The following is a 24,476-nucleotide window of genomic DNA, read 5'->3' on the forward strand; positions in this document are numbered from 1 at the left end:
TGATGGAACCTAATTATCTTATACCCCAGTCACAATGTTTAGGAAAATCTTTAGCGAAAAAGATGTTTGTGACAAAAAGTCAGAAAGCTAGGATGATGAAACAATAAAATATTGTTTACCATTCCTTGAATGAAAACGACGGGAGTAATCAGGACTGGGCTCTAGATACTTCCTCTACCATTATCCGGGATACTGATTTCCATCCAGTGTAAGCATCACCCAGTGTATAACTACCGTGACACTTTCCTACCCATAACTCCACAGTAACCCTGCCCTGTGGAATGTTTTCACAGTATCCCTCAAATGATCTGTGATGAAGCAGATAAGGATTCCCAGATGGCCAATTGTTGTACACAACAGCCTCAATCGTCATTGGTCCACTGCATTCATTTCCATTAAACTTGAAGAACCACCGATTGCATTTAATTGAACTGCCAGTGACTTTCATATTTCCCTGGAATGAGACTTTAATAGCTGTATCAGATTGCAGCTTGTTGAATAAGCAATCCTAAAAAAATGCCAAGAAGACAGTCTTAGTGCAAAAATAAGAGTGTTAAAGGAAACAATTTGTTGATGCCCTTGTACTTTTCCTGCCTGCCAAAATGCACAAATTTGTAAATTGCTATTTTTCGGCGGCATTTCTCAAGTCTATTTCAAAGATGGCCTAACAAATTGGCTCTAACACTCAATTTATTCTTCATTGCATTTTCTAGATATTTCTGTACCTTAATCTTTCCACTATCTCTACCATTATTCAGATTTTTCCTCACACACTGTTTCCAGTTGGTCTGTGACACTGCACTATTCACGATTTCTCCTTTCTCTCCTTTAGATCCCTGCTCTCCTTTCACACCTTTGATTCCTGGCGGTCCACTGCTGCCACGTAACCCCTCGTCACCTTTATCTCCTTTTATTCCCGTCATTCCAGGTGCACCATTTTTACCAAGTGACCCTGGATTTCCCTTTTGTCCTCTTGTTCCCGTCATACCTCTTGGTCCCTTGACACCAGGCTCCCCCTTAGCCATTCGATCCCGGAATTCCAGAAAATCCGCGAGCTAAAACAGATTTCTGAGGAAGAAAAAAGAACATCTAGTAATTGGGTGGACGCACTTGATGTTTATTGATGTTTACTTGTTTATGCTCGCCGAAGTAGCACAGTAGTTTCTTTAGAATAAACTCACGTTGAGAATTTAGCTTCGTTTTAGGAACATTGAATGAGCTCATAACATTTTGAAGACACCAGTAACTGTGGTCGGTAACTGTGGCGTGTAATGGCGTGCGGACGTGTATCTGAGGGCTCCGCGAATTCCGTCGAATTTGTTGGCACTGAACCTTCTTTAACTCCCTTAAACCAATACCTACATTGGGACGACAAACAAAGTCTATTCAAGTGGAAAGGAAGCCTACCACAACTTCAGGAATTTTGTTCGAATGTCCTGAATTTGGAAGTTTCTGCAACCGCGAGTCCCTCTGAAAGGTCTAGTTCTTTGAAGTCGAAGACAATAACGTTGGTTTTATTTAACAGTGCCGGCACCCTTCAAGTCCAAGGTCCGGAAGCAAAGGCAATGAAAGCCAAACTGAAGAAGCTACTCCAGTTACCGGTTGATGACGACTCGGTTATTCTCGTGAATGAAGAAGAAGCTTCTACTCCGGCATTTCACAAGAACGCCAAATCAGTACAAGAGGAGTTGGACTGTCTAAAATCTGAAGTGCTGAACTAATGGGCTCATATAAAAAGAAAACCTAAAGAGGAAGACCTGAGATCCGAAAATTCTCGACTTCGGGATATAATTATATCTTTGAAGGAAGAAAATAAAAAGTTAGTCCAAGAACGCGATTCTTTACGTTTTGCATTGCAAATCGTATCCAGAGAAACAGCTACTCAATGCCGTTCAACGAATAACACCTTTAATGAACACACCATTGTCCAAAGTATGGATGAGTCAACACCTTGCGCCAACAAACTTGGTAGACATGAGTGGTAAACTGAGGTATGATAAATGAACGCTTTATGAAGAACATGCGATTTTGTAGTAAATAATTGTGGATAAAGCACGCTTAAGAGTACCTCACATGGGTCTTTGTCAGCGGCGCTAGGTTGTGTCTGTTGTTGAGGACTGGTGGTTGTTCCGACGGAGCTTACTCCTGTTTTGGATGAGAAAAATAACATAGCAGCGATTAACAGAAGCTTCGCCATACTCTGTTGGTTACTTTACTTCTATGTCTGAAATAAATGTCTCCTTATGTACGCGCCTATTTATATCTTAGAGAATTTCCTTGAAATGTAAACTGCAGGAAGCGATGGAGCTAAATGATGACCAAGTCTCAAGCTACTCGAGATTACGCACGGGTAAACAACTTAACTCTGATATCCTTATCACGTTTTTAATGAAGCACGTACCCCTTACAAATACATAGAATTTCCCGGAAACATCTGGGCAATGAAATGTTCCTATCCTGATCAAACGTGACATATTGAGGAGGCATAGAAATTTGATAAAGTCTGTGACTGACGTGATCTTTGTTTGGCCTTTGGACGGTACTCACGTATTCTGCATTAATTATTAAACAGTCTAAATACCGAGTGTTAGACCTTTCTGACGCAGTGTGATAGATTTTCATCTTCAAACTTAACCATATGTATTAACGGTACAAATTTCAGACGCGTCATGCTGCAAATCTTGTTAAACTGAAACAATAATGTTTTTGATTGAGAAAATGCGGGATATGTTTAGTTATTTTGACCCGGCCAGTCGTTAGTATCACAGAAAACCGTGTTGTAATTAGAAAAATGCGGCAGTATTAAAGCGACCAAGCCGTCAGATGTTCAGTATGGTGTTCCTGGAGACCTCAAGCTCATTTCAAAGAATTAAAAAACTGCATGAATTGTCTATCTCCCTGTACATAAATTCACGTATAGATAACGCATGCTCATTGAAAATTGTCCAGGTTTTTTTTTTTTTTAATTAGCTTGCGCTTTTTTGAAGGGGCGAGTTATCATTTGTCAGTCAAGAACTATTACAATACCTCATGACTGCTTTGTTAGATCTCCTCTGGAACAGAGGTAAATTTTTCTCTGAAATATATTTAAAATTTCTTAGTACAACCTTAGTTCTTAATTAAGCATATTGGCCTTTTGTTTATTTTACAAAATTTAACCTCAAAGAAGTTTAACAAAATCTTTCAATTTAGCAAACGAAACTGTTAAGTATCTGTTACTTGATCTAGCTGGCGTGTTAATGAATACAGATGAATGACGGCCATAATCGGATGTTTACACACTGACTTTGTTCGTTGTGAAGCATTTCCTTCTGTACGTGCCTTTTTGTATCCTAAAGAATTTCCTTTAAATGTAAACTCTCAGCTACCATTCTAAAATAAGAATTTTAACAAGGAAGCGATGGAGCTAATCAAATGGAAAGGAAGTCTGAAACTACTCGATATCACACACGGGTAAATAACTTGACTATGATATCCTTATCACGTTCATTAATGAAGCACGTAATTTACATAAATTCAGAGAAATTACCCGGAAAATCCAGGCCACGTAGCATCCCTTATCTGATCAAACGTGACATATTAAGGAGGAAGAGATATTTGATATGGTCAGTGACATGATTTCCGTTTGGCCTTTGACCAAATGACCAGTGATTTCAGAAGGGATGTGATAATGTACGGTGTTATCGAAAACAGCTTTATTTCCTCTCCTTGTTTCCTTATTGGGTGAATTTCCTAGAGCTTCCCAGAAGTTGTGATTATCCATGATCATCCATGAAGATCATCAGAAGACAAACAGCATGGCCGTGTTTATGACTTGGCATCTGAGGAAGATGATCGGTCACGAGCTCGCCTCAGTTGCAGTGCAGGATGTGTTATGTTCTTCATGCTTAGCGTGCGTATATCCAGATATGCCATGGATACATGCGGGAGGTTTGGAGAGCACGAGAGACTCGTGAGTTGTTCGAGACGAAGCTAAGATTATCCTAAGCTTCTAGAACAAGAAAATTCTCCAGACTAAAGCTACTTTTAAAGGAAAGCTAAATTTACTGCTTAGAAGCGAAAAAAACGTACCAATTTCTTGCATGTAAAAGATTCGCGTAATAGATTTACCATGCTTGAATCGTTGTTTACTCGAATTCACGGCCTGAAATTGCGTAGCTTTGTGTTGTAAATTCGGAAAATTGTGTGCGATTTAAAACAAAATCTCCTAATGGACAATACTTTTAAGACATGTCAACACTTTAATTAGCTTAGATGTTCAGTATGGCGTTCTTGAAGACCTGAATTATCCGTCTTCCTGTACACACGCTCATGTATGATCAGCATATGCTCATTGAAAGTGGCATTTAGTTTCAAATTAGTTTCGAGTAACTTTGGTTTCGAGTGTACCCCTTTGGAAACATGGCGTTATGCCAAACATCATACTTAGAATTTTTCAATAAGCTCAAAATAACAATGTATGAGCTCATGATTCTTTAGTATTGCACTATGCGCCATGCACTGCACATCATGCACTGCGCATCATGCACTGCGCATAGATATCACGTAATCAGTTGAATAAGCGCGTGCACTCCCCCTCCCTCTCTCCTCCCCATCCCTCTCCCCTCCCCATTCTTACCTTCAGGAGCGTTGCAGACATTCACTCTCGATTATTTCGCATGCCGCTCCAAAAGGCGGGAAAACCGATACAATTTTCCCACTTGTGAAAAAAAACCGTATTACCCTTCTGATTAGTCAAACGATATTTTTAACTAACGAGAAAAATCCCATGACCAATGGGATTGCTTTTCATCAAAGAAAAACGATTTTTATTCGGTACGTGAGTTTAGACTGAGTAAATCCCAGTACTTCTTTAATACGTTAGATTACGCTATGCAGATTTGTATAATACTGCATCATTCTTCTGCATGGCAAGAGTGATGTTTAGTTTAATGAAAATTTCATTTCACATCTCATGTTTTGACTAAAGGAAATATAATAGATACTATTTTTATGAGTTTACGCTCTTTGTGCTTGCTCGCCCTTAATCATTTTGTATTTACTTTTTATCGACAGTAAATACAGATGTGCCACCAGATTCAAAGGACTTACCAGAACAAACAGGATGGAGGAAATATGTCTCTTTAAAGAGAGACTAGTAAATAAAATTTAATTGAAAACATGCTAACTCAGTTGCGAGACTGTGATAAACATTTTTCTTTTGTGTTTAAGGGACAACTCTTTTTTCTTCATCAATGTGTTTGAAGGGTTTCAAGATTATTTTGCAAGAACTGAGAAAAAGACGAAGGAAATGATGATGAACAGTGAGAGATCCTTTCTGGTTGGCGATGTAGCCAACATGAAATGAAGCATATACAGCTGTATCAGTAATGATTAAAAAAACTGTAATTTTTTTTTTTATTAAAACATGCTCAGTTTTCCTTCACAGGCAGGAACTACCTAATTTACCGCCTACAGTATGTCGTATTGAGGCCTTACATTCCTTTAAATTCTTTATGATTAATCAGGTATAAGGACAAATCTTCCGTATTAGACATTTATTTTACCTGCTGTGCATAAAATAGGGGAGAGCACTTCACATGTCAGGTTTAATGCAAAAACAAACGGATTGCAAATTACTCAGGAAAAACTTAGGGAGGGGATTAAATTGTCAAGTTTGTTAAAAATACCAGCTTTTTTTGTGTGGAGTAATGGAATAGGAACAGGAATATTTTTAGAGCAAAAGTTGTTACTAACAAAAAGTTAGACATAAATATCTTGATACACTTCCTCTAACTTTATACGGGACACTAATGACCATCCAATGTAAGCCTTACCCAGTGATTCACCGGGACATCTTCCTACCAATAATTCAACGGTCACCTTGCCCTGTGGGATGTTTTCACAGTATCCCTCGATATATCAAAATATCAAGTAGCGATTGTTAGTTGATCCAATACCAAGTTCTCCAAACTCACATCACAAGAATTGTCTGGCAGACAGAGGAGAATTACCAATGACATCTTGGGAGTGAAAACGTAAACCAAAAAGTTGACAAATAAAAATCAAACCTCGTACTTGCATGTGCTACAGATGAGATTGTTTTGTTGTGTTTATTAAATTAAAGCAAGTTTTACTTTGTAATGTGTGGCACTTCTAAGAGGGTGGCAAACGGTTCTTGCGTGACGCGTGAGGGCCCCAAAACTTGCAGGGTGACGCATGATTGAACCCAAATTATCCGCGTGACGCGGGACCGGACATCACAACTTGATGCGTGGTTTTCTATTTTACAAGTGCGTGACGCGTGATTTACAAAACTTACTAATTAGATATCCGTGATAGTGAACGCTCTTTGGCCAAGAGGAAACCAATCATTCAAAGTAAATAGAGTCTTACAAAGATCAATAAACCATGGCAGCCGTCACACTGTTTTCTGGTCTTTTCCGTCCTTTGCTGACCTTCGCCTGACCTTTGATGTCTTTGATCTTCCTGGTAGGTCCGAACAATCGTAACACAATGTGCATAAGTTAATGTAGTTAATATTTGCACAGGGACTATGTTCTTCAGTGTTCTTTTTGTCGACCGCTTGGTTGTCTAGTTACAACAAGTAAATCATCTTCATTTGTCTAACAAAAAGCAATATGACAAGTGAAACGCAATTCATTCCAGGATAAAATCGTTGGATACAATATAATTTTCAATAATACATCCGATAGGTTGAAATCTTACAGTGTTAGATTAGTGTACTTACTCCTTTATAAGTGACGCGTGATTGGTTAAAAAAAAAAATTACCCGTGATGCGTGATTCGATAGAAAATTCAACGTGATGTGTGATTGGAACCCCCCCTTTGACACCCTGAAAAAACTTGAGTGAAAGATCAGCTGAGTTATATTTTTTTGTAAGCAGTCTAGAAACTTGACTGTTTATTCTCTAGATTTGTCTTTTTTTGTTCTCCTGAGCTGCCACATAAAACATTTGTAAATGGAATTGATTGTAGGTTTCACTAATTGTCAATAATCAACTAAAACTACAATTTTTAGGGGAAGTTCTTTGTTAGCGGAAATTTTCCTCTCTCAGGCATGGAAACCCGGGTCGAAAGGGGAAAACATTAGAATGACCTATTCCAAGTTGTCTTTCTTCAAGTTCACAATCAGCTTCCAACTGAATTCTCCTCTGCCCCATGTTGCAAAAAGTGATTAAGGACTGGGAACGAGTGAGGATTAAACAGGAAAATGGGAATAAGATGTTTTATCAACCTACCTAATTGGATTCAGATTTAATGAGTAAGATCAAGTAGTAAGTTATGAGCTTGGGCTGTCTGTGCCCACTGACCCTTTGACATTTTGTTGCTACTTTTTTATTTTAATGAACTTGCAGATGTACCACCAGATCTAAAGGACTTTCCAGAACAAACAGGATGGAGAAAATTTATTTCCATTAAAAGAAACTAGCTGTGAATACAATCTAATTTAAAAATATTGAATTAATTTTAAAATTCCATGATAAACATTTTCCCTTCAATTTGTTATCATACTATGAATCTTTTGTCTTCATTTAATGTTTTTAAAGGGTTTCAAAACTATTTTTCGAGATACTGAGGAAAAGGTGATAGAAATAATGGAAAAAAATGAAAGATCATATCTGGTTTGTAATGTAACCAAAAAATACTAAGAAGCACACACAGTTGTATCACTAATGATTAAAGAAACTATCATTTGTGGACTAACACATGTCAAACAGTTTTATTGTAATACAGAGACAAACTTAAAATAATTCTGTAAAAAAATTTTTAAGAGGGGTGTAGGTATCTACCGGTACATAGCATAAACTAAAAAGTACAAAGAAAAGTACATGTGATCAAAAAGAAGCAGAAGGTTTAAATTGGAATAAAGGAATCTTCATAACATCCAACATTATCAGGGCAAAATAGTATTAGTGACAAACAGCAACTTCAATTTTTAGGTGGTATGGAGAATGTGAGAAAATTATGAATCTAAAATAATGGATAAATGAAAAAGAGAATATTCTACTCCAGTCCTCAGCTGAAAATGACAGGGTGATTAGGACTGGGCTCTAGACACTTCCTCAATCATTATCCGGGATACTGAGTTCCATCCAGTGAAGGCATCACCCAGTGTATAAGTGGGACACTGTCCTACCCATAACTCCACAGTAACCCTGCCCTGTGGAATGTTTTCACAGAATCCCTCAAATGATCTGTGATGAAGCAGATTAGGATTCCTAGATGGCCAGCTGTTGTACACAACAGCCTCAATTGTCATCGGTCCACTGCATTCATTTCCATTAAACTTGAAGAACCACCTGTTGCATTTAGAAGAGCTGTATACTCTCATATTTCCCTGGAATGAGACTTTAATGGCTGTATCAGACTGCAGCTTGTTGAATGAGCAATCCTATAACAAATGCCAAGAAGACAGTCTTAGTACCCAAAAAAAAATGCTTTATAAGGGTATTATAGGAAACAATGTGATGATGACCTTGTACTTTTCCTGCCTGCTAGAATGCACAGAATTGTTAATTGATATTTTCAGTTTGATAGCATATCTCGCATAAGTCTTGTTGAGATGGCCATGACAAATTGGCTCTAACACTTAATTTATTTTCATTGAATTTTCTAGATATTTCGATACCTTAATCTTTCCACTATCTCTATCATCATTCAGATTTTTCCACACACACTGTTTCCAGTTGGTCTGTGACACTGCACTATTCACGATTTCTCCTTTCTCTCCTTTAGATCCCTGCTCTCCTTTCACACCCTTAATTCCTTGCGGTCCACTGCTGCCAAGTGACCCTCCATGACCTTTATCTCCTTTAATTCCCATCATTCCAGGTGCACCAGTTTTACCAAGTGACCCGGGATTTCCTTTCTGTCCTCTTGTTCCCGTCATACCTCTCGGTCCCATTACACCAGACTCCCCCTTAGCTCCGTCTTTTCCCTGTTGTCCTTGCGGCCCAGGGGCGCCAGGAATTCCCGGCATTCCTGGTATGCCATTCGATCCTGGAATCCCAGAAAATCCGTGAGCAAAAATGGATTTCTGAAAAAGAAAAAAAGAACATAGTTATTGAATGGATATACTTGATGTTTATTGATATTTCCGTGTCGCCGAAGTAGCACAGCAGTTTCTTCAGAAACTAATCACATTAAGAATTTAGCTTCGTTTTTGGAGAAACAGCTCGGAACATTGGATGATCTCATACCGTTCTGGAGATATTCCTAGGAGTAAACTTTTTCCAGGAATGTTCAACTTTCTCTTTGAAAACTTATGATTGATTTGTTCACATGGGATTTTTTTTGCGCTTAGCTTGGCAGACATGAGTGGTAAACTGAGGTATGACAAATGGACGCGTCATGAAGTACATGCGATTTTGTCGTAAATAATCGTAGATAAAGCATGCTTAAGATTACCTCACATGGGTCTTTGTCAGCGCCAGCTTGTGGATTCTGTTGTTGAGGACTGGTAGTTGTTCCCACGGAAGTTACTCCTGTTTTGGATGAGACAAATAACAAAGCAGCGAGGATCAGAAGCTTCACCATACTTCGATGGTTGTTTCGCGCGAATGCTTTGTGGTCGCTGTAAAATATCTCCTTATATACGTGCCTATTTATATCCTACTGAATGTCATTAAATGCAAACCGTTAGTTATCATGTTAAAATAACAAGTTAAATTAAACAGCGCTGGAGCTAAATGATAAGGATGTCTGAAACTACTCGAACCCACACACCGGGTAAACAACTTGACTGCGATATCCTTATCAGTTCACTAATGAAGCACGTACTGACCAACAGACCATGTTTCACTTAGATTCAGAGGATTTACGCAGGAAAATCTGGGCCACAAAATCTACCTACCCTGATCAAATGAGAAATATTGAGAAGGAAAGTTCGATACAGTCTATGGTAGGATGTTCATTTGTCCTTGGCTCGATTTCGGTATTCATGTTATTGGATCCATTCCAAAATAGTATAAACCTTTTTAAACGTCGCATGTTAGACTCAAACTTATCATGAGGTGGTGTGTTCAAAATCTGTCGACATTTAGTGATGGTACAAATTGCAAACCGTCTCAGTGATAAAAAATTTAACTGAAACAAATTTGGGCAACTCAGATTTTTTGGGCAGCAAGAGAAATTTTGTCAAAGCCAATTTTTACAAAAGCCTCCATGTTTCGTTTCGTCTTTTTTCTCTTTGAAAGAGACATTTTTTATTTTAAACGCAGCTGACATCGGAATTGCACCACCGGATGAACACTTACTATGCGTCCATCGACAAGGTGCTGACCGAGCTTGAGCTCTATTTGATACGTTTCCAAAATGTTCTAAAGTGGTACATATTGTTACCGTGATACCTGCCACATCGTGTTCCACAGAACGATCATTCAGTACGTTGTGGTAATTGAAAACTTACTGTTTAAATATAACTCGAGTAACATCGCACTTATTAACATTGAAAGGGCATATGCCAACTCTGTAGTCAACAATGGAAGGTATCACTAACATCTTCGGCCATCGAAATGGCAGAGACAGCTGTTTCTTTTAACATACTTTAAGGGCTCATATGATAGATTTATTTGTTAGATTATGTTTATTTAATATGTAGGCCTATGTTAGTTTATCGTATGACCCTTGTTACTCTTCGACTGTTACATAAAAATTTGGGCAGCTTGCAAGACTTATTAGGCAAGTGGTTCACTTCCTTCCTGGTGTCATCTTCTTAGATTAAGGAAACACAACCAAATGAGAATATCTTTGCATATCTTTGCATATCTTTTAGGGTGATAGTAGTTAGTGAGAGTTAGTTAGGGTTAAAGTTGTAGCAACAAGATATGTTACATAAAATAAGAAGATTTTGGGATCCAAGATTCATTATGCCTTCCACCCAGTTTGCTCAAGCGATTCCCCCATACGTTCAAATACTTGTCTAACTGAGCATCTAATTAAACTGACCTAATAACGTGTTTGATTTAGGAAATAGGTGATAGCATTCGTTAGCTTGACCCCTGTGTTTTAAGCAGTGAAATGCAGCAGGAAAAGGCGGCCAAGGCCTTAGATGTTCAAAGAGGGTAATTTTGCGACTGTGGTACTACGTCAGTGAGGGGTATTACAAGATAATAAGGTTTTATTAACTGAACTGATAATGTAAATTGGACAGTGTAAAGAGTTTCTAAAGCATCTGCCACCTAAACAACCTACATTTATATTTTTGCAATTATATTTTTTAAATCTCTTCATTCTAGGTGCACCATTATTACCACGTGACCTTTCATTTCCTTTTTTCCCCTCCCCTCCCCGTCATGCCTCTCGGTCCCTCCCTCTTAGCTCCATCTTTTCCTTGTTGTCCTTGCGGCCCTGGGGCGCCAGGAATTCCTGCATTCCTGGTATGCCATTCGATCCTGGAATGCCAGAATATCCTTGAGCAAAGATGGATATCTGGAAAGTAAAAACTGTATATATTGATTGGGTAGCGCAGCAATTTCTGTTGGATGATGATGCAAAATATTTTCACCAGAACAAATAAATTTTTCGCGCCCAAACTGGGAAACTGAATCTTCGCGGACGGCAAATAACAACTGGGGGAAATAACTCGGTAGAGACCACTTGGCAGCGAGAACGGAAACTCGTCACGATTCCCTGGTACACGGAGATCTACTTCGAGCGAGCTTATACGGACGTCAAGGATAAGACAATCTTTGGTTCCACAATAAGCTTTATTCTAAGTCAGACCAACAAGCGACATGGCCTCTAGCGTGCACAAATTGCAATCAACTAAACTATACAAGGTAGCTGCTTTTTCAACTAACTGGTGTGAAGTGCTATTGTTACACAAATCGCAATATTTGAATAAGGACGCAAAGGAGCGGAAAAGGTCTCTTTGAAGTTAAACGAAAACTACTTAAATATTCCCAACTGTTTCTACCAAGGAAGAATTACAAATTAAAAGGACGGATACGATAAACTCGAGGCCATTAAAATTAGGAAACTTAGGTGAGAAGAAGGAAAATGTACTTTTCTAAATTGCAGTAGCGCAGCTTAGGAAATAAGAGCGGAAAAGTAATTAAAAGTTCCTGCTTATCTATGCAAGGTTGGTGTTAAGTCTGATCGTACGAAAGGAAATTGAAGTTTCGAGTGTAAACACAGCTACAAACTACCATGAGAACTAATTTTTGCCAAAAAGACCAATAACACTTATATTTACCTACGAACAACAAAAATACCGACATACAGGTGCATGGTAGAAGCGAATAACAAGCAAACTCTATTCTAAAAGCCACTGCGGTTTTTATACATTTTATTTAACTTCTAAAAAGAAAAACCCGAATAACCGAATATTTCAAATGCGAAAGTATATGAGTACATATTGAAGATGTTTGCCCAAAAACCCACGTAAACCCTAAATATAATATTTTGTGATATATATTAACAAATGGTATTTCTGACGAACGAGTCTGCGAATAAGGCAGAAATAAATATTTTGTCGGCACGAGATACGACAAGGCCTGGGCCTTAGGCTCGAGCATCATGGGTAATAATGCAGTGGTATATAACGGAAAGTATAGCACGTGATGTCCATCTAGGCCTCAGAACCAACTGTTCACCTCTGGCTGATGACAAATTTATTTTAGTTTGAAAACATATTTTCTTTAGCTGTGAAGCCTCGTAGGATGGGCTGCCAACTGCTCTGAGTTTGGGCCATGGTTCCTACCCAGATTTCCTGTCATGTTTTTCCCCAAAGGGGTTTTTTCTGGCAGGTTTTTTCTGGCCTCTGTATAACCGTAGTTATGTCCTTGTAAGCGGTGGCCCATCTCTGTTAATCCAGACTTGGCGAAGTTTGCATGTTAGTAATGTATACCTTTTTTTTTAATGTGTAAGGAATTGACTGTATATCAGGATTGTATATGGTATATCAGTTGCGAATATATGTATGTATGCATTCCCCGGGCTATATATGCCTCGGGTTGGTTCTCGGCAGGCTTCCCTAAATAAACTTATTTTGTGTACACTACTGTCTTATTTGTTGTGTAGTATAGACAAAATTTCACTTTTTCTGGTTATAACTTTTACCATAATAACAAAAATTTGAATAACAACAATTTGAGTAGAACAACTCGTTCATCATTCCTTAACGCTCAACCGGTCGAGTCAAAGAACGAACAGAACACAGAAACTAGGTCGAAACCGGTAAAATAAATTTGAACTGCGCGGCTGTAAAATACTGAAAATTTGTCCAAAACTAAAACATAATTTCCCCCCCTAACATTCCTCCCACCTGAAATCGAGACCTCCCGGTCGAGGGAAAGAACGATGAACGAGAGAACAAAAAAGTAACGAGTGCGAATGACGGAAATACAACAACAAAAGTCTGTATGGAAAACGTTCCTGGAGGCCAAGTTATGGCCCTAAAGTTAAGTTGTTTAAGCTAAACCTTGCTCGGCGAGCCAGCGGGTAAGTCTGACGGCTTTCTGGCAGATCGACCAGGGCTGGATGGCTGGACAGAGCTGTGCAAGCGGAGGACACTGAAGGTCCTTCAAGTTCTGTAGGTTGATGTGGAGCCCCGGGAAATGGATGTTGTTCAGGAGGTTTGCGAAGAAATAGAGCTTTTGGAGACCTTTGGTCCACAGGATGATCGTGGCAGGAGCGGCGTTTCCCGCCTCCATCCAATCAAGCAGAGTGTCTTGAATAAAGGTTTGTAGAACCACGCCAGTAGAGGTTGGAGCGAAAAGCCATGATGGGCCGTTTGGCGAGCTTCCCCCGTTGTACGTTTTCCAAAAAGTCCAATTTAGCGAGCGAAAACCTATCGTCACAGTGGTGGTTACGCCGGGCACTTCTTGGAGCTTCCAGGACGTTATCAAGGTCAAAGAAGACGACAAATCTAGTTTCGCGCCAGCCGATGTAATCCCTTGAGCGCCGACAAGAAAAGACCGCACAAGTTACGCGAGTTCCAAAATTTCCTTTGTCCATTTATGAAGTCCGTGAAGAGAGTTATTAAGAAACGTTTGCCACGATATAATTTGCGAAGTAGAAAATCAGCCGATCCCGTTGCCAGAATTAGTACACCAAAAGTAAATAGAGAAGTGCAAGCTTCTTTGTCTGAAGAAAAAAATTGTACATTGTCGTTTGAGTTACCATTCCACCCAAGTTCCTTGCCGCCCACGGCACGCGTCACCAGTTCCAGGGAAGAAATAGAGCCTATTCAGTCCAGTGGCCTTCCGAGATTTTCCACCGCATTTTCTGATCAGAATCCAGCCAATAGAACGAATATAGAAGCAATAGATATCAGTATTGATCCGTGCGAAGGCCCATCCATTGTTCAGCAAAGTTTACCAGAACCAACGACATCCTTTGTTCCGCGTCAAGAGAGCGACGCAAGTCCATCCGAAGATTTCATCCCAAAGCAGTCCAGTCAGTCACATCACGGTCCCCGAACCGATTTAGAAGTTGAGGAAACCAGCGATTCCGAGGTCGACGAATCCCTAGAAAGAAGATTTTTCCAGATAATTAAGACACCAGAGCATTTTGACGCGTCGGTGCGAAAAAGCATAAATTACACAGAACCAAAACAAACAGCAACACAAAGAAGATTTCGCTCAGAGTCAAGTTCTAGCGAAGGAAACGAAGAGGAAAGAAACGAAGATTGTACAGCAAATGGTGAAGACGAAGAAGAAAAAGATTTAGAACTTTGCGAAGACATAAACAGCGAGACTGAACAACGACACTTCGCAACTTCATCGCTAAGATATTAACCGATGGTTAGACAAGATAGAAAATTACCTGAAGCTTCGTCGAATTGACTTAACCAGCCCCACAGCTTTGGCAGAATTGGTCATGAACCTTGCTGGCCCAGCCGAAGATTACTATTATTCTCTGTCTCCTGAAGAGAAAGATAGCTTCGCAGACCTGCGTGATTCCTTGAGGGATCGTTTTGCGAATGAAAATCAGAGCTGGATAATTTGGCTCGACTGAACTCGGGCTGGAACGACTCGCAAGTCGGCAATGAAATTTTCCAGCAGCGCCAAAATGTGCTCCGATTCCACCAAGAAGTAGCAAGTGAAGGCAAAGTGGCACACAATACGCTAACGAGCGACTTCTTCCCAGCCTCAAAACAACGATGATATGCAGCCACATTATAGGCACGCTTATGCAAATAACGAGGCCCTCAAAACTTCGACCGCTGGCCACGCTAAAAACGTCACCCGAGGAAGCCTGGGAACCAAGGCCCAAGCCAAACCGGATGTGACCGTCCGTCCACTGGGTACGAGTGAAGTCCATAAGGAAGAGAAGAAAATAAAACCCAAGAAGAAAATGGATCTTGAGTGCCGAGCGAAGTGCGAGACCACTGGCATTAGTACGTTTAAAAAACCAATGCGTTGTACGGGAGCAATGGTCAATGCCGCCGCTAACACTATTTCGAACTCCGAAAGTACAGAAATAGTCCAATCAGCCCAAGACCCATCCGCCGGACACTCAAGTACTTCCGCCGGATGTGGAACTGAAACCGAAACCTCCGCTACAGATTCCTCGCTGCCACAGCCTAATACTTCCGCTGGATGTGTAACTGAAACAGAAACCTCCGTTCCAGATCCCTCGCTGCCACAGCCAAGTACTTCCGCCGGATATGAACCAGACACCAAACATGGTCCGCCTCCAGGCCTTTCTCCGTCATTGCCCAGTACCCCAGCTGGATGTGTATCCGAACGCGTTGACCTAGCTCCAGATCCCTCTCCATCACCAAGTATCTTCGCCGGCTATGGGGAAAAATCGCCACCCAGCGACCCAGCTCCTGACCAGGCCCCGTGTGAACCAACCTAAAATACCACTGACCAATGTCACGTTACTTCTGATGGACCTAGACCACGTCCCCTAACGTTCGCCGCCCAGTTAAATGGGAAAGACCTTTGGATACTTGTTGATACTGGGGCAAGCATGTCAGTCATTGACGAACAGTTCCTGCGAGGTCTGTTTGACGGAAAGTTACCCAAATTGCAGAGGAGCGCTTAGCGACCCAACAACAGTTAGTGGCGAGACACTCCCAGTCCTTGGAATGCTTAAAGATTCGCTTCATGTTGCCGGAGGAATATACCCCTGTGAGCTCCAAGTGGTTAAAAACCTGACATATGAGGCTGTCATGAGCTGAGATTTCCTGAGGGTCAACGGCGCGGTCATAAACTTAAAGAAAGGAACATTAGAGTTAGACAAAATTCCTTAAGACCAGTACATCACCGATACATTTTGTCCAGTAAGAGCGATGGCCCTCGCTGTTATACCTCCCAATTCAGAATCAGTGATTCCAGCGAAGTTGGACTCAGAATTCCCCCTTGGGCGTTTTGGAATAATAGAGCCCTCTCAACACCTTATGGATACGAATACCAGATTGGATACGAATTCGCACATTTCCAGCCTCGATGAACAACCCAACAAAAAACGAGAACTTGAAACCGAAACTCCAGACGTTCCAGTTGATTTCTCCACTTCTACTCTAACCAGTTCACAGCAAGCACAGCTGCAAAACCTCATCAATGAATACAGGGATATCTTTGCCCTGTCCCCACAGGAGCTTGAAAGAACCAACTGGGTACAGCATACTATAAATACTCAAGGTACCTCCTCCATTCGGAGCGACCTTATCGTGTACCAGAAGCCCAGAAGGAAAGAATAGAGAATTGCATTGATGAAATGTTAGAACAAGGGATCATCCGCCCCTCAGCCTCACCGTGGGCAAGTCCAGTGATGCTTGTTAAGAAACCCGATGGTTCTAATAGATTTTGCGTGGATTTCCGCGCCCTTAACGATATCACAAAGAAGGATTCCTATCCCCTACCACGCATCGCCGAAAGTCTAGATGCTCTCTCTGGTACCCAGTACTTCTCCAGCATGGATCTGATGTCGGGTTATTGGCTAATCGAGATGGACCCTGAGTCTCGCGAGAAGACAGCCTTAGTTACCCACGCCGGGTTGTTTGAGTTCAATGAAATGCCATTTGGACTTTGTAATGCTCCTAGTTGTTCAGTGGTTGATGGAGTGCGTGTTGCAGAGTCTGAACTGGCGAATAGCGCTGATATATTTGGATGATGTACTGGTTTATTCCCGTACCTTCCGCGATCATTTGGATCATCTATGCCTAGTGTTTGACCGTTTCCGCGAAGCTGGTCTTAAACTCAAACCAAAGAAATGTCATTTTGGACAGAAGAGCGTTAAGTTCTTGGGACATGTCATTTCCAAAGATGGAGTGCAACCAGACCCCGGCAAGATTAAAGCTATCAAGGAGTATCCAGTTCCCTACAGAGTGAAGGACGTCCGCGCTTTCCTGGGTCTAGCCAATTATTATCGGAAGTTCGTCAAGGATTTTGCCAAGATTGCTGGTCCGTTACATGACCTCACCAAGAAAGCCTTATAGTTTTAGTGGACCGACGAGTGCCAAGCAGCCTTTGAACGCCTCAAATCCGCTCTGATCCAGGCCCCCATTTTGGCTCACCCCGACTTCACGCTTCCCTTTGACCTCTACGTTGATGCGAGAGATGAAGCTCTGGGAATGGTCCTAAGACAAGTACAAAACGGTCGTGAAGTTGTAATTTCGTACAGTGGCCGCAAATTACTGCCCGCAGAAAAGAATTATAGTGTGACAGAAAGAGAAGCCCTGGCTGTTGTCGTAGGCATCAAGTATTTCCAGCCCTACGTCTATGGCCGTATCGTACGAAAGGAAATTGAAGTTTCGAGTGTAAACACAGCTACAAACTACCATGAGAACTAATTTTGGCCAAAAAGACCAATAACACTTATATTTACCTACGAACAACAAAAATACCGACATGCAGGTGCATGGTGGAAGCGTATAACAAGCAAACTCTATTCTAAAAGCCACTGTGGTTTTTATACATTTTATTCAACTACTAAAAAGAAAAACCCGAATAAAAGAATACTTCAAATGCGAAAGTGTATGAATATATATTAAAGATGTTTGCCCAAAAACCCACGAAAACCCTAAATATTATAGTTTGTGATATATATCAACAATTCACTTTTTCTGGTTATAACTTTTACAATAATGACAAAAATTTGAATAACAACAATTTGAATAGAACAACTCGTTCATCATTCCTTACCGCTCAACCGGTCGAGTCAAAGAACGAACAGAACACAGAAACTAGGTCGAAACCGGTAAAATAAATTTGAACTGTGCAGCCGTAAAATACTGAAAATTTGTCCAAAACTAAAACACATAATTTTCCCCCTAACAATGCACCTCGGAGCAGTGAATATTCCCATAATGTTGCTACAGGCAGACAACCCTGTGGGTTTGAGGCCGCGTGACGTCAGATACACTAGCTGAACTCTTACGTTGTTTTTAATTTGCAGCGGTCGATCTCGGCAAGACACAAGTGATCCCGAGAAATGTTTCAGAAATGCCGCAAATCATAACATTTCTTCCCTAAAATCCGCTTAATGACAGTCAGATAAATAAAATTCACTTACCTTCCTTTTTCTGTGTTGTCTCGAGTGATTTTGCGGGATTTTGGGACGGTTAATTCCCCACTTTGCACTGATGCTCCTTCAAAGGCAGGAAACATTAGCCAATCGGAACGAAGCTACTACCGACAGCTTCGTTCCGATTGGCTAATGGTTTTCCAGTTGCGGAACGGAGGTGGTAAAATAGCCTTAGGGGAGGGCTGGTCTGTACTGTCTTTCGATCGACACACTATGCACTGGTGTGGGGAGGATCGGGTGAAATCTGAGCTTGGTTAGTGATTTATTTGAATTGTAATACGGTTAATCGAAGGCTTATGATCGACCTCTTCGGTCCACATTATGTGTCGACGGCGGATGATGAGCGAATGTCGGAAATCGAGCAGGTTTTTCAGGTGGTTAAAGGCGGGAAACTGCACTGATTTTTGGCTTGGCCCCTACACTTTTATCGACTTTTAACGCGCCCCAAGCTGGGAGGTGAGCGACGTTTGGAAGCGGAAGAAATTTGGCGAAGTTCTGGAGGCTTTCGGCCCAGACGGTCCTAGAAGTTGCACGCCTTGTTTTTCCTTTTCCTTTGCGCGCATACTTTGTGTTCTCTGTGCAATATATTCTTAAGTATGTATGAAATATTTTCATAACAATACCTCCCATGGTTATGAGAAAAGCGCTAAAACATGTTTCTGCTTTTAAAAAAATTAAAATGAATTGGATTTTCAATTAACGCCGCCCTCGTATAAATTAAACGCCGCACTCGAATCCCAAAAAATGTTATAAACGCCACGGCGTTTAATCCAATTTATAATTTTCCGCGCCTCTGATTAGCTGAAAACGATTGCATTCTCATGTAACACCCGTGCAAAGTTGTAACACGAGTGGAAATTAGTTTCAAATAGCGCGCGCACGCCTTCAGAATTTCGTCTGTCTTGACTTTCTGCGTTTTTTTTTTTCATGTACATCATTAAAAGAATGAAAAACGCGCCGAGTTCATCGTTGAGTTATATAAACACGGAGAAGCACTCGCCTTCGGCTCGTGCTTCTCGCACTTTTCAAGTGTTCTTAAATATTCCCAAGTGCTCATAGAGCTTAACAATGTGCGAGGAACAAGCTTTTTTATTTCTTTTATAAAGTTCAGTGTTCAAAAAAAACAGAACAAAACAGAAATGATAAAAAATATAACTAAACTTGCATTACTGTTAAAATTCATTCTAATCATGACGGTGTCTGAGCGAATATGATCATGCTGAAGTCCATCGCGGCTCGCTCATCATGGCGATCTCCGGTCATCACAGTAAAGCAAGCCTCAGAAGCTACATCGACCGCCCTTCGAGTGAAAAAATAAGAGCTTCCTCTGATATCCTTTCCGATGCGTTGAGTGGAAAGTCACATCTGTCACTGCAGCCGAGTTTTGCCGCGCTGTCATCCCGAGCGATCTTCATGTTCCAGTGAATTAGGCTGTCGTTCATTCAAAAAACGCTCGCCTTGAACAATTTGTTTTCTTCCTTGTCATGTGAAAAAACTCGCGTGTTTTTAAGAGCCATAATCCGGCTGAAGTTCACTGAATATTTCACTTCAAGATTCTGTATTAGAGACTTAAAAACTTCAGGCAAAAGTGTTAAATTCGACCTGCCGAACTATTTTAGTTTGTAAACTATCGCAGAATGTGAACTTTGATGGCTTGACACTTTTGACAGCTTTAGTCTTGTACAGCCAATCAGATTATTTGAACCCTTCCAACAGGGATTCTGATTGGCTTATTGTTGCGTGCTTTATGAGTATAGAGCATGCTGACGACACTGTTGTTCGCTTTGGAAATAAAGTTTGTTTTGAAAATTGAAAGTAATGCTCAGGGAATTTAATGGATTCTTTATTATAAAACAAATAGAGAAACATGGACTGTGTTCTGTTCTGTTATAAAGCACTTAGGAAGCGGTTAGAGCACTCAAGAAGTGGGGAGAAACACTCGACTACGTTTCTCATTACACTTCTTTCGTGCTCTAACCGCTTCCTGCGGGTTGTATAACAGAACAGAGCACATTCAAGGCTTCTCTATTTCTTAAACAATTAACTCGTTCTGACCAATCACGGCGCGCGCATTTCTCTGGACATTTTATAATAGCAAGTAATACGATGATTTCTCTTTTGAAATTTGGGGTGACTAAGTTCTTGTAAATTTTTCAAAGACTACAAATTGCACTCACCCTACAGGCGTGTGCAATTTTGTTATCTTTGAAAAATTTACTCGTGCTTATTTACACCAAATTGCACTCGAAATCATGTTATTTACCAATACAAATAAGATAAATTAAGTTCTTGTATATTTTTAACTGACTGCAAATTGTACTCTCCCTACGGGCTCGTGCAATTTTGTCATCTTTGAAAAATTTACTCGTGCTTATTTACACCAAGTTGCACTCGAAATCGTGTTATTATATCTGTACAAATAAGATAAACTTAGAGAAATTAGCCAGAAAAATCGGGGCCACGAAATGTTCGTATAGTGATCAAACTTGCCATATTGAGAAGGAAAATAAGTTTCATATGGTCTGTGATATGATGTTCCTTTGTCCTCTGGTCGATTATGATATTCATGTATATTCCCGATCGATTCCAAAATAGCTCAAAACTTTTTAGAAACCGTTTGTTTGATCCGTGCTTATGTTCAAAATCTGTTGATGCATTTTAATGAAGCAAATTTCAGACTGGCTTCTCAAAAGGGTCTAATTCAATATCAATGAATAAAAAAAGAAGAGAAAAAACATCACACATATAATTATTTTTTGCTTTCTATTGCTTCATTATCACGTGTGGATATTTGCCAGTTCAGTTGTGCATGTGATGAAAGGTGTTTCTGTTCTTTTAGCCAGAGCAAGTTTCACATAAATTATGCGCGAAAACTTGATCATTATGCTTCTGACCGTCATCCATGGCATCTTGAAAAAAATTATGCTCAAGTTTTTCTCTCTGTTCAATTTTATTATTCATAATAATAACTTTATGCCGGAGTCCCTCGACCTCCCGTCCCCCTTCTTTATTCCTATCACCAACAGGTAACATTTGCTAACAATAAAAGGCTTACCGAAGCTCAAAACACAACATTTTACGGAAAAAATTCCCGAAGTGCAAGCAAGAAAAGCAGGCTTGCTGTTGAAAGCACTCAGGATGGAATTCATTTCTTGGTAAACTGTAACGTCAAGGTGGGATTTTTATGAAGTCAATAGCTATAACATTATGCCCAACATTATACTGGCATAAGTTATCTGACCTTAACCAATGTTCTTTAAAGGGGAAAAATATTTACTGTGGCCCATATCTTCTTCGGAACTCAGAGAAATTTTCTCATCGTGAAATATATAGAGCACTACTCATTGCCACGAAAATAATGAATTTACCAGAGAAATGATATTTCTAGATTTGGCCGATGGAGTTTGAAGGTACATGTATTCCATGATAAACCCGTTTTTCATAAATGAGCATAGTGACTCTTCGCTTATATTTTTAAAAAACTAACTCGTACTCTCCAAACTTCCTGCGTGCTTCATATCTCGATGAACGCACGCTGACGTATGAACCAATTGTTAATAGAAAAACTTCTCGATATTAAAATCAGTGGTTTTAAGAGTACTGTTAACTACAATAGAAATTGCTATTAATATGTACCAGGATAGTGGATAGCGTTGAAATCTCGCTCTGATTGGTTGCTCAAATTCCGGATTTCCTTTGTTATTCACCTTTAAGCAATGCGCGCGGGATTTGCGCCAGAAGTTTATTGTAGCCATTGCAAGAATAAATGAATGATTTTTTGTTGTGCTATATTTACTCATTTTTTTTTAGGATATACTAATTCTCTAAAACAACTATTCAACTCACTGTGGATGGCAAGGGTGGATATTTTCTTCGCCGCTTCGCAGCTCGGGAAATATCTTCCACCAGCGACCATCACTTTGGTTAATATTTGTGAGTTATATATTTCAAACAGTTTCTCCTTCTCGCGCGATTGAAAAGAAATCAGTTACCTTATCAACTCAGATGATGAAACCTAATTATCTTGTATCACAATCGCACAAAAAGTAGGGGAAATGTTTAGAGAAGAAAAAGATGTTTTTGACAAAAGGTAAAACATTACGTATTTTAGGATATCGATAGTGGGGGAAATCTTGAAAGCTAGGATGATAGAAAAATTAAGTTTTGTTCACCATTCCTTGTATAAAAATGACAGGAGTAATCAGGACTGGGCTCTAGACACTTCCTCTATCATTATCCGGGATACTGATTGCCATCCAGTGTAAGCATCACCTAATGTATGACCACTGGGACACTTTCCTACCCATAACTCCACAGTAACCCTGCCCTGTGGAATGTTTTCACAGTATCCCTCAAATGATCTGTGATGAAGCAGCTCAGGATTCCCAGATGGCCAATAGTTGTACACAGCAGCCTCAATTGTCATTGGTCCACTGCATTCATTTCCATTAAACTTAAAGAACCACCGATTGCAGCGATTTGGAGTGCCTCTTACTCTCATATTTCCCTGGAATGAGACTTTAATAGCTGTATCAGAATGTAGCTTGTTGATTGAGCAATCCTAAAAAAAAATGCCATGAATATAGTCTTAGTACAATAAAAAATATTTTACAAGAGTGGTAAAGGAAAAAATTTAATCATGACCTTTTACTTTTCCTGTCTGCAAGAATGCACAGATTTGCAACTTGCTATTTTCAGTTTGATAGCATTTCTCTAAGGTCTCTTTCAGAGATGGCTATGACAAATTGGCTCTAACGCTTTATTTATTTTTCATTGCATTTTCTAGATATTTCTGTACCTTAATCTCTCCACTATCTCTTTCATCACCATTTTTCCACACACACTGTTTCCAGTGGGTCTGTGACACTGCACTATTCACGATTTCTCCTTTCTCTCCTTTAGATCCCTGCTCTCCTTTCACACCCTTGATTCCTGGCGGTCCACTGCTGCCACGTGACCCTTCATGACCTTTCTCTCCTTTTATTCCCATCATTCCAGGTGCACCATTTTTACCAAGTGACCCTGGATTTCCCTTTTGTCCTCTAGTTCCCGTCATACCTCACGGTCCCTTGACACCAGGCTCCCCCTTAGCTCCATCTTTTCCTTGTTGTCCTTGCGGCCCTGGGGCGCCAGGAATTCCCGGCATTCCTGGTATGCCATTCGAACCTGGAATCCCAGAAAATCCGGGAGCAAAAACGGATTTCTGAGAAAGAAAAAAGAACGTATAGTAATTGGATGGACGTACTTGATGTTCATTGATATTTAATTGTCCGCCGAAGTAGCACAACAGTTTCTTCAGAAGCTAATCACGTTGAGAATGTAACTTCGTTTTATGAGAAACAGCTCAGAACATTGAATGATATCATAACCTTGTCGAGATATCCCTAAAAGAAAACTTTTTCCAGTAATGTTCTACTTTGTATTTGAAAACTTATGATTGATGAGGGATTTGTTTTGCGCTTACCTTGGTAGACATGGGTAGTAAACTTAGGTGTGATAGATGAACGCTTCATGAAGTACATGCAATTTTACAGTAAAGAACCGCGGATAAAGCATGCTTAAGTGTACCTCACATGGGTCTTTGTCAGCGCCAGCTTGCGGATTCTGTTGTTGAGGGCTGGTGGTTGTTCCCACGGAACTTACTTCTGTTTTGGATGAGAAAATTAACAAAGCAGCGAGGATCAGAAGCTTCGCCATTCTTCGATAGTTGCTTCACACGAGCAGTTCGTGTTCTATGAATGAAATATATATCTCCTTATATTCGCGCCTATTTATATCCTAGAGAATTTCCTTGAAATGTAAACTGTAGGAAGCGATGGAGCTAAATGATAAGGAAGTCTCAAGCTACTCGAGATCACACACGTGTAAACAACTTAACTCTGATATCCTTATCACGTTTTTAATGAAGCACGTACCCCCTACAAATGCATAGAATTTCCCGGAAACATCTGCGCAATGAAATGTTCCTTTCTGTTCAAACGCGACATATTGAG

At 40.2% G+C, this 24,476-nt stretch overlaps 1 protein-coding gene and 2 pseudogenes across 1 annotated transcript; all 3 read right to left on the bottom strand.

The window, feature by feature from the left end:
- Positions 1–2,189, bottom strand: LOC136277050 (collagen triple helix repeat-containing protein 1-like; annotated as a pseudogene).
- A 5,852-nt stretch (positions 2,190–8,041) lies between these two features.
- LOC131794500 (collagen triple helix repeat-containing protein 1-like) lies at positions 8,042–8,998 on the bottom strand. Its single transcript, XM_066158694.1, has 2 exons — positions 8,633–8,998; positions 8,042–8,395 (listed from the first exon to the last, which is right to left on the bottom strand). The coding sequence occupies exons 1-2, from the start codon at positions 8,981–8,983 to the stop codon at positions 8,042–8,044; spliced, it is 705 nt and encodes a 234-aa protein (XP_066014791.1). The 5' UTR covers positions 8,984–8,998.
- Positions 8,999–21,463: 12,465 nt separating this feature from the next.
- On the bottom strand, positions 21,464–23,644 carry LOC136276998 (collagen triple helix repeat-containing protein 1-like; annotated as a pseudogene).
- Positions 23,645–24,476: the final 832 nt, after the last annotated feature.

This window comes from Pocillopora verrucosa, chromosome 11 (genome assembly GCF_036669915.1).
Source record: "Pocillopora verrucosa isolate sample1 chromosome 11, ASM3666991v2, whole genome shotgun sequence".
Classification (NCBI taxonomy): domain Eukaryota; kingdom Metazoa; phylum Cnidaria; class Anthozoa; order Scleractinia; family Pocilloporidae; genus Pocillopora; species Pocillopora verrucosa.

Bases quoted from the DNA above. Each gene is read 5' to 3' on its own strand.
- LOC131794500 (XM_066158694.1), bottom strand. From the start codon at position 8,983: ATGCCGGGAATTCCTGGCGCCCCTGGGCCGCAAGGACAACAGGGAAAA. The intron at 8,396-8,632 runs GTATCGAAATAT...CATTTGTTATAG, and splicing joins GAGATAGTGGAAAGATTAAG to GATTGCTCATTCAACAAGCT.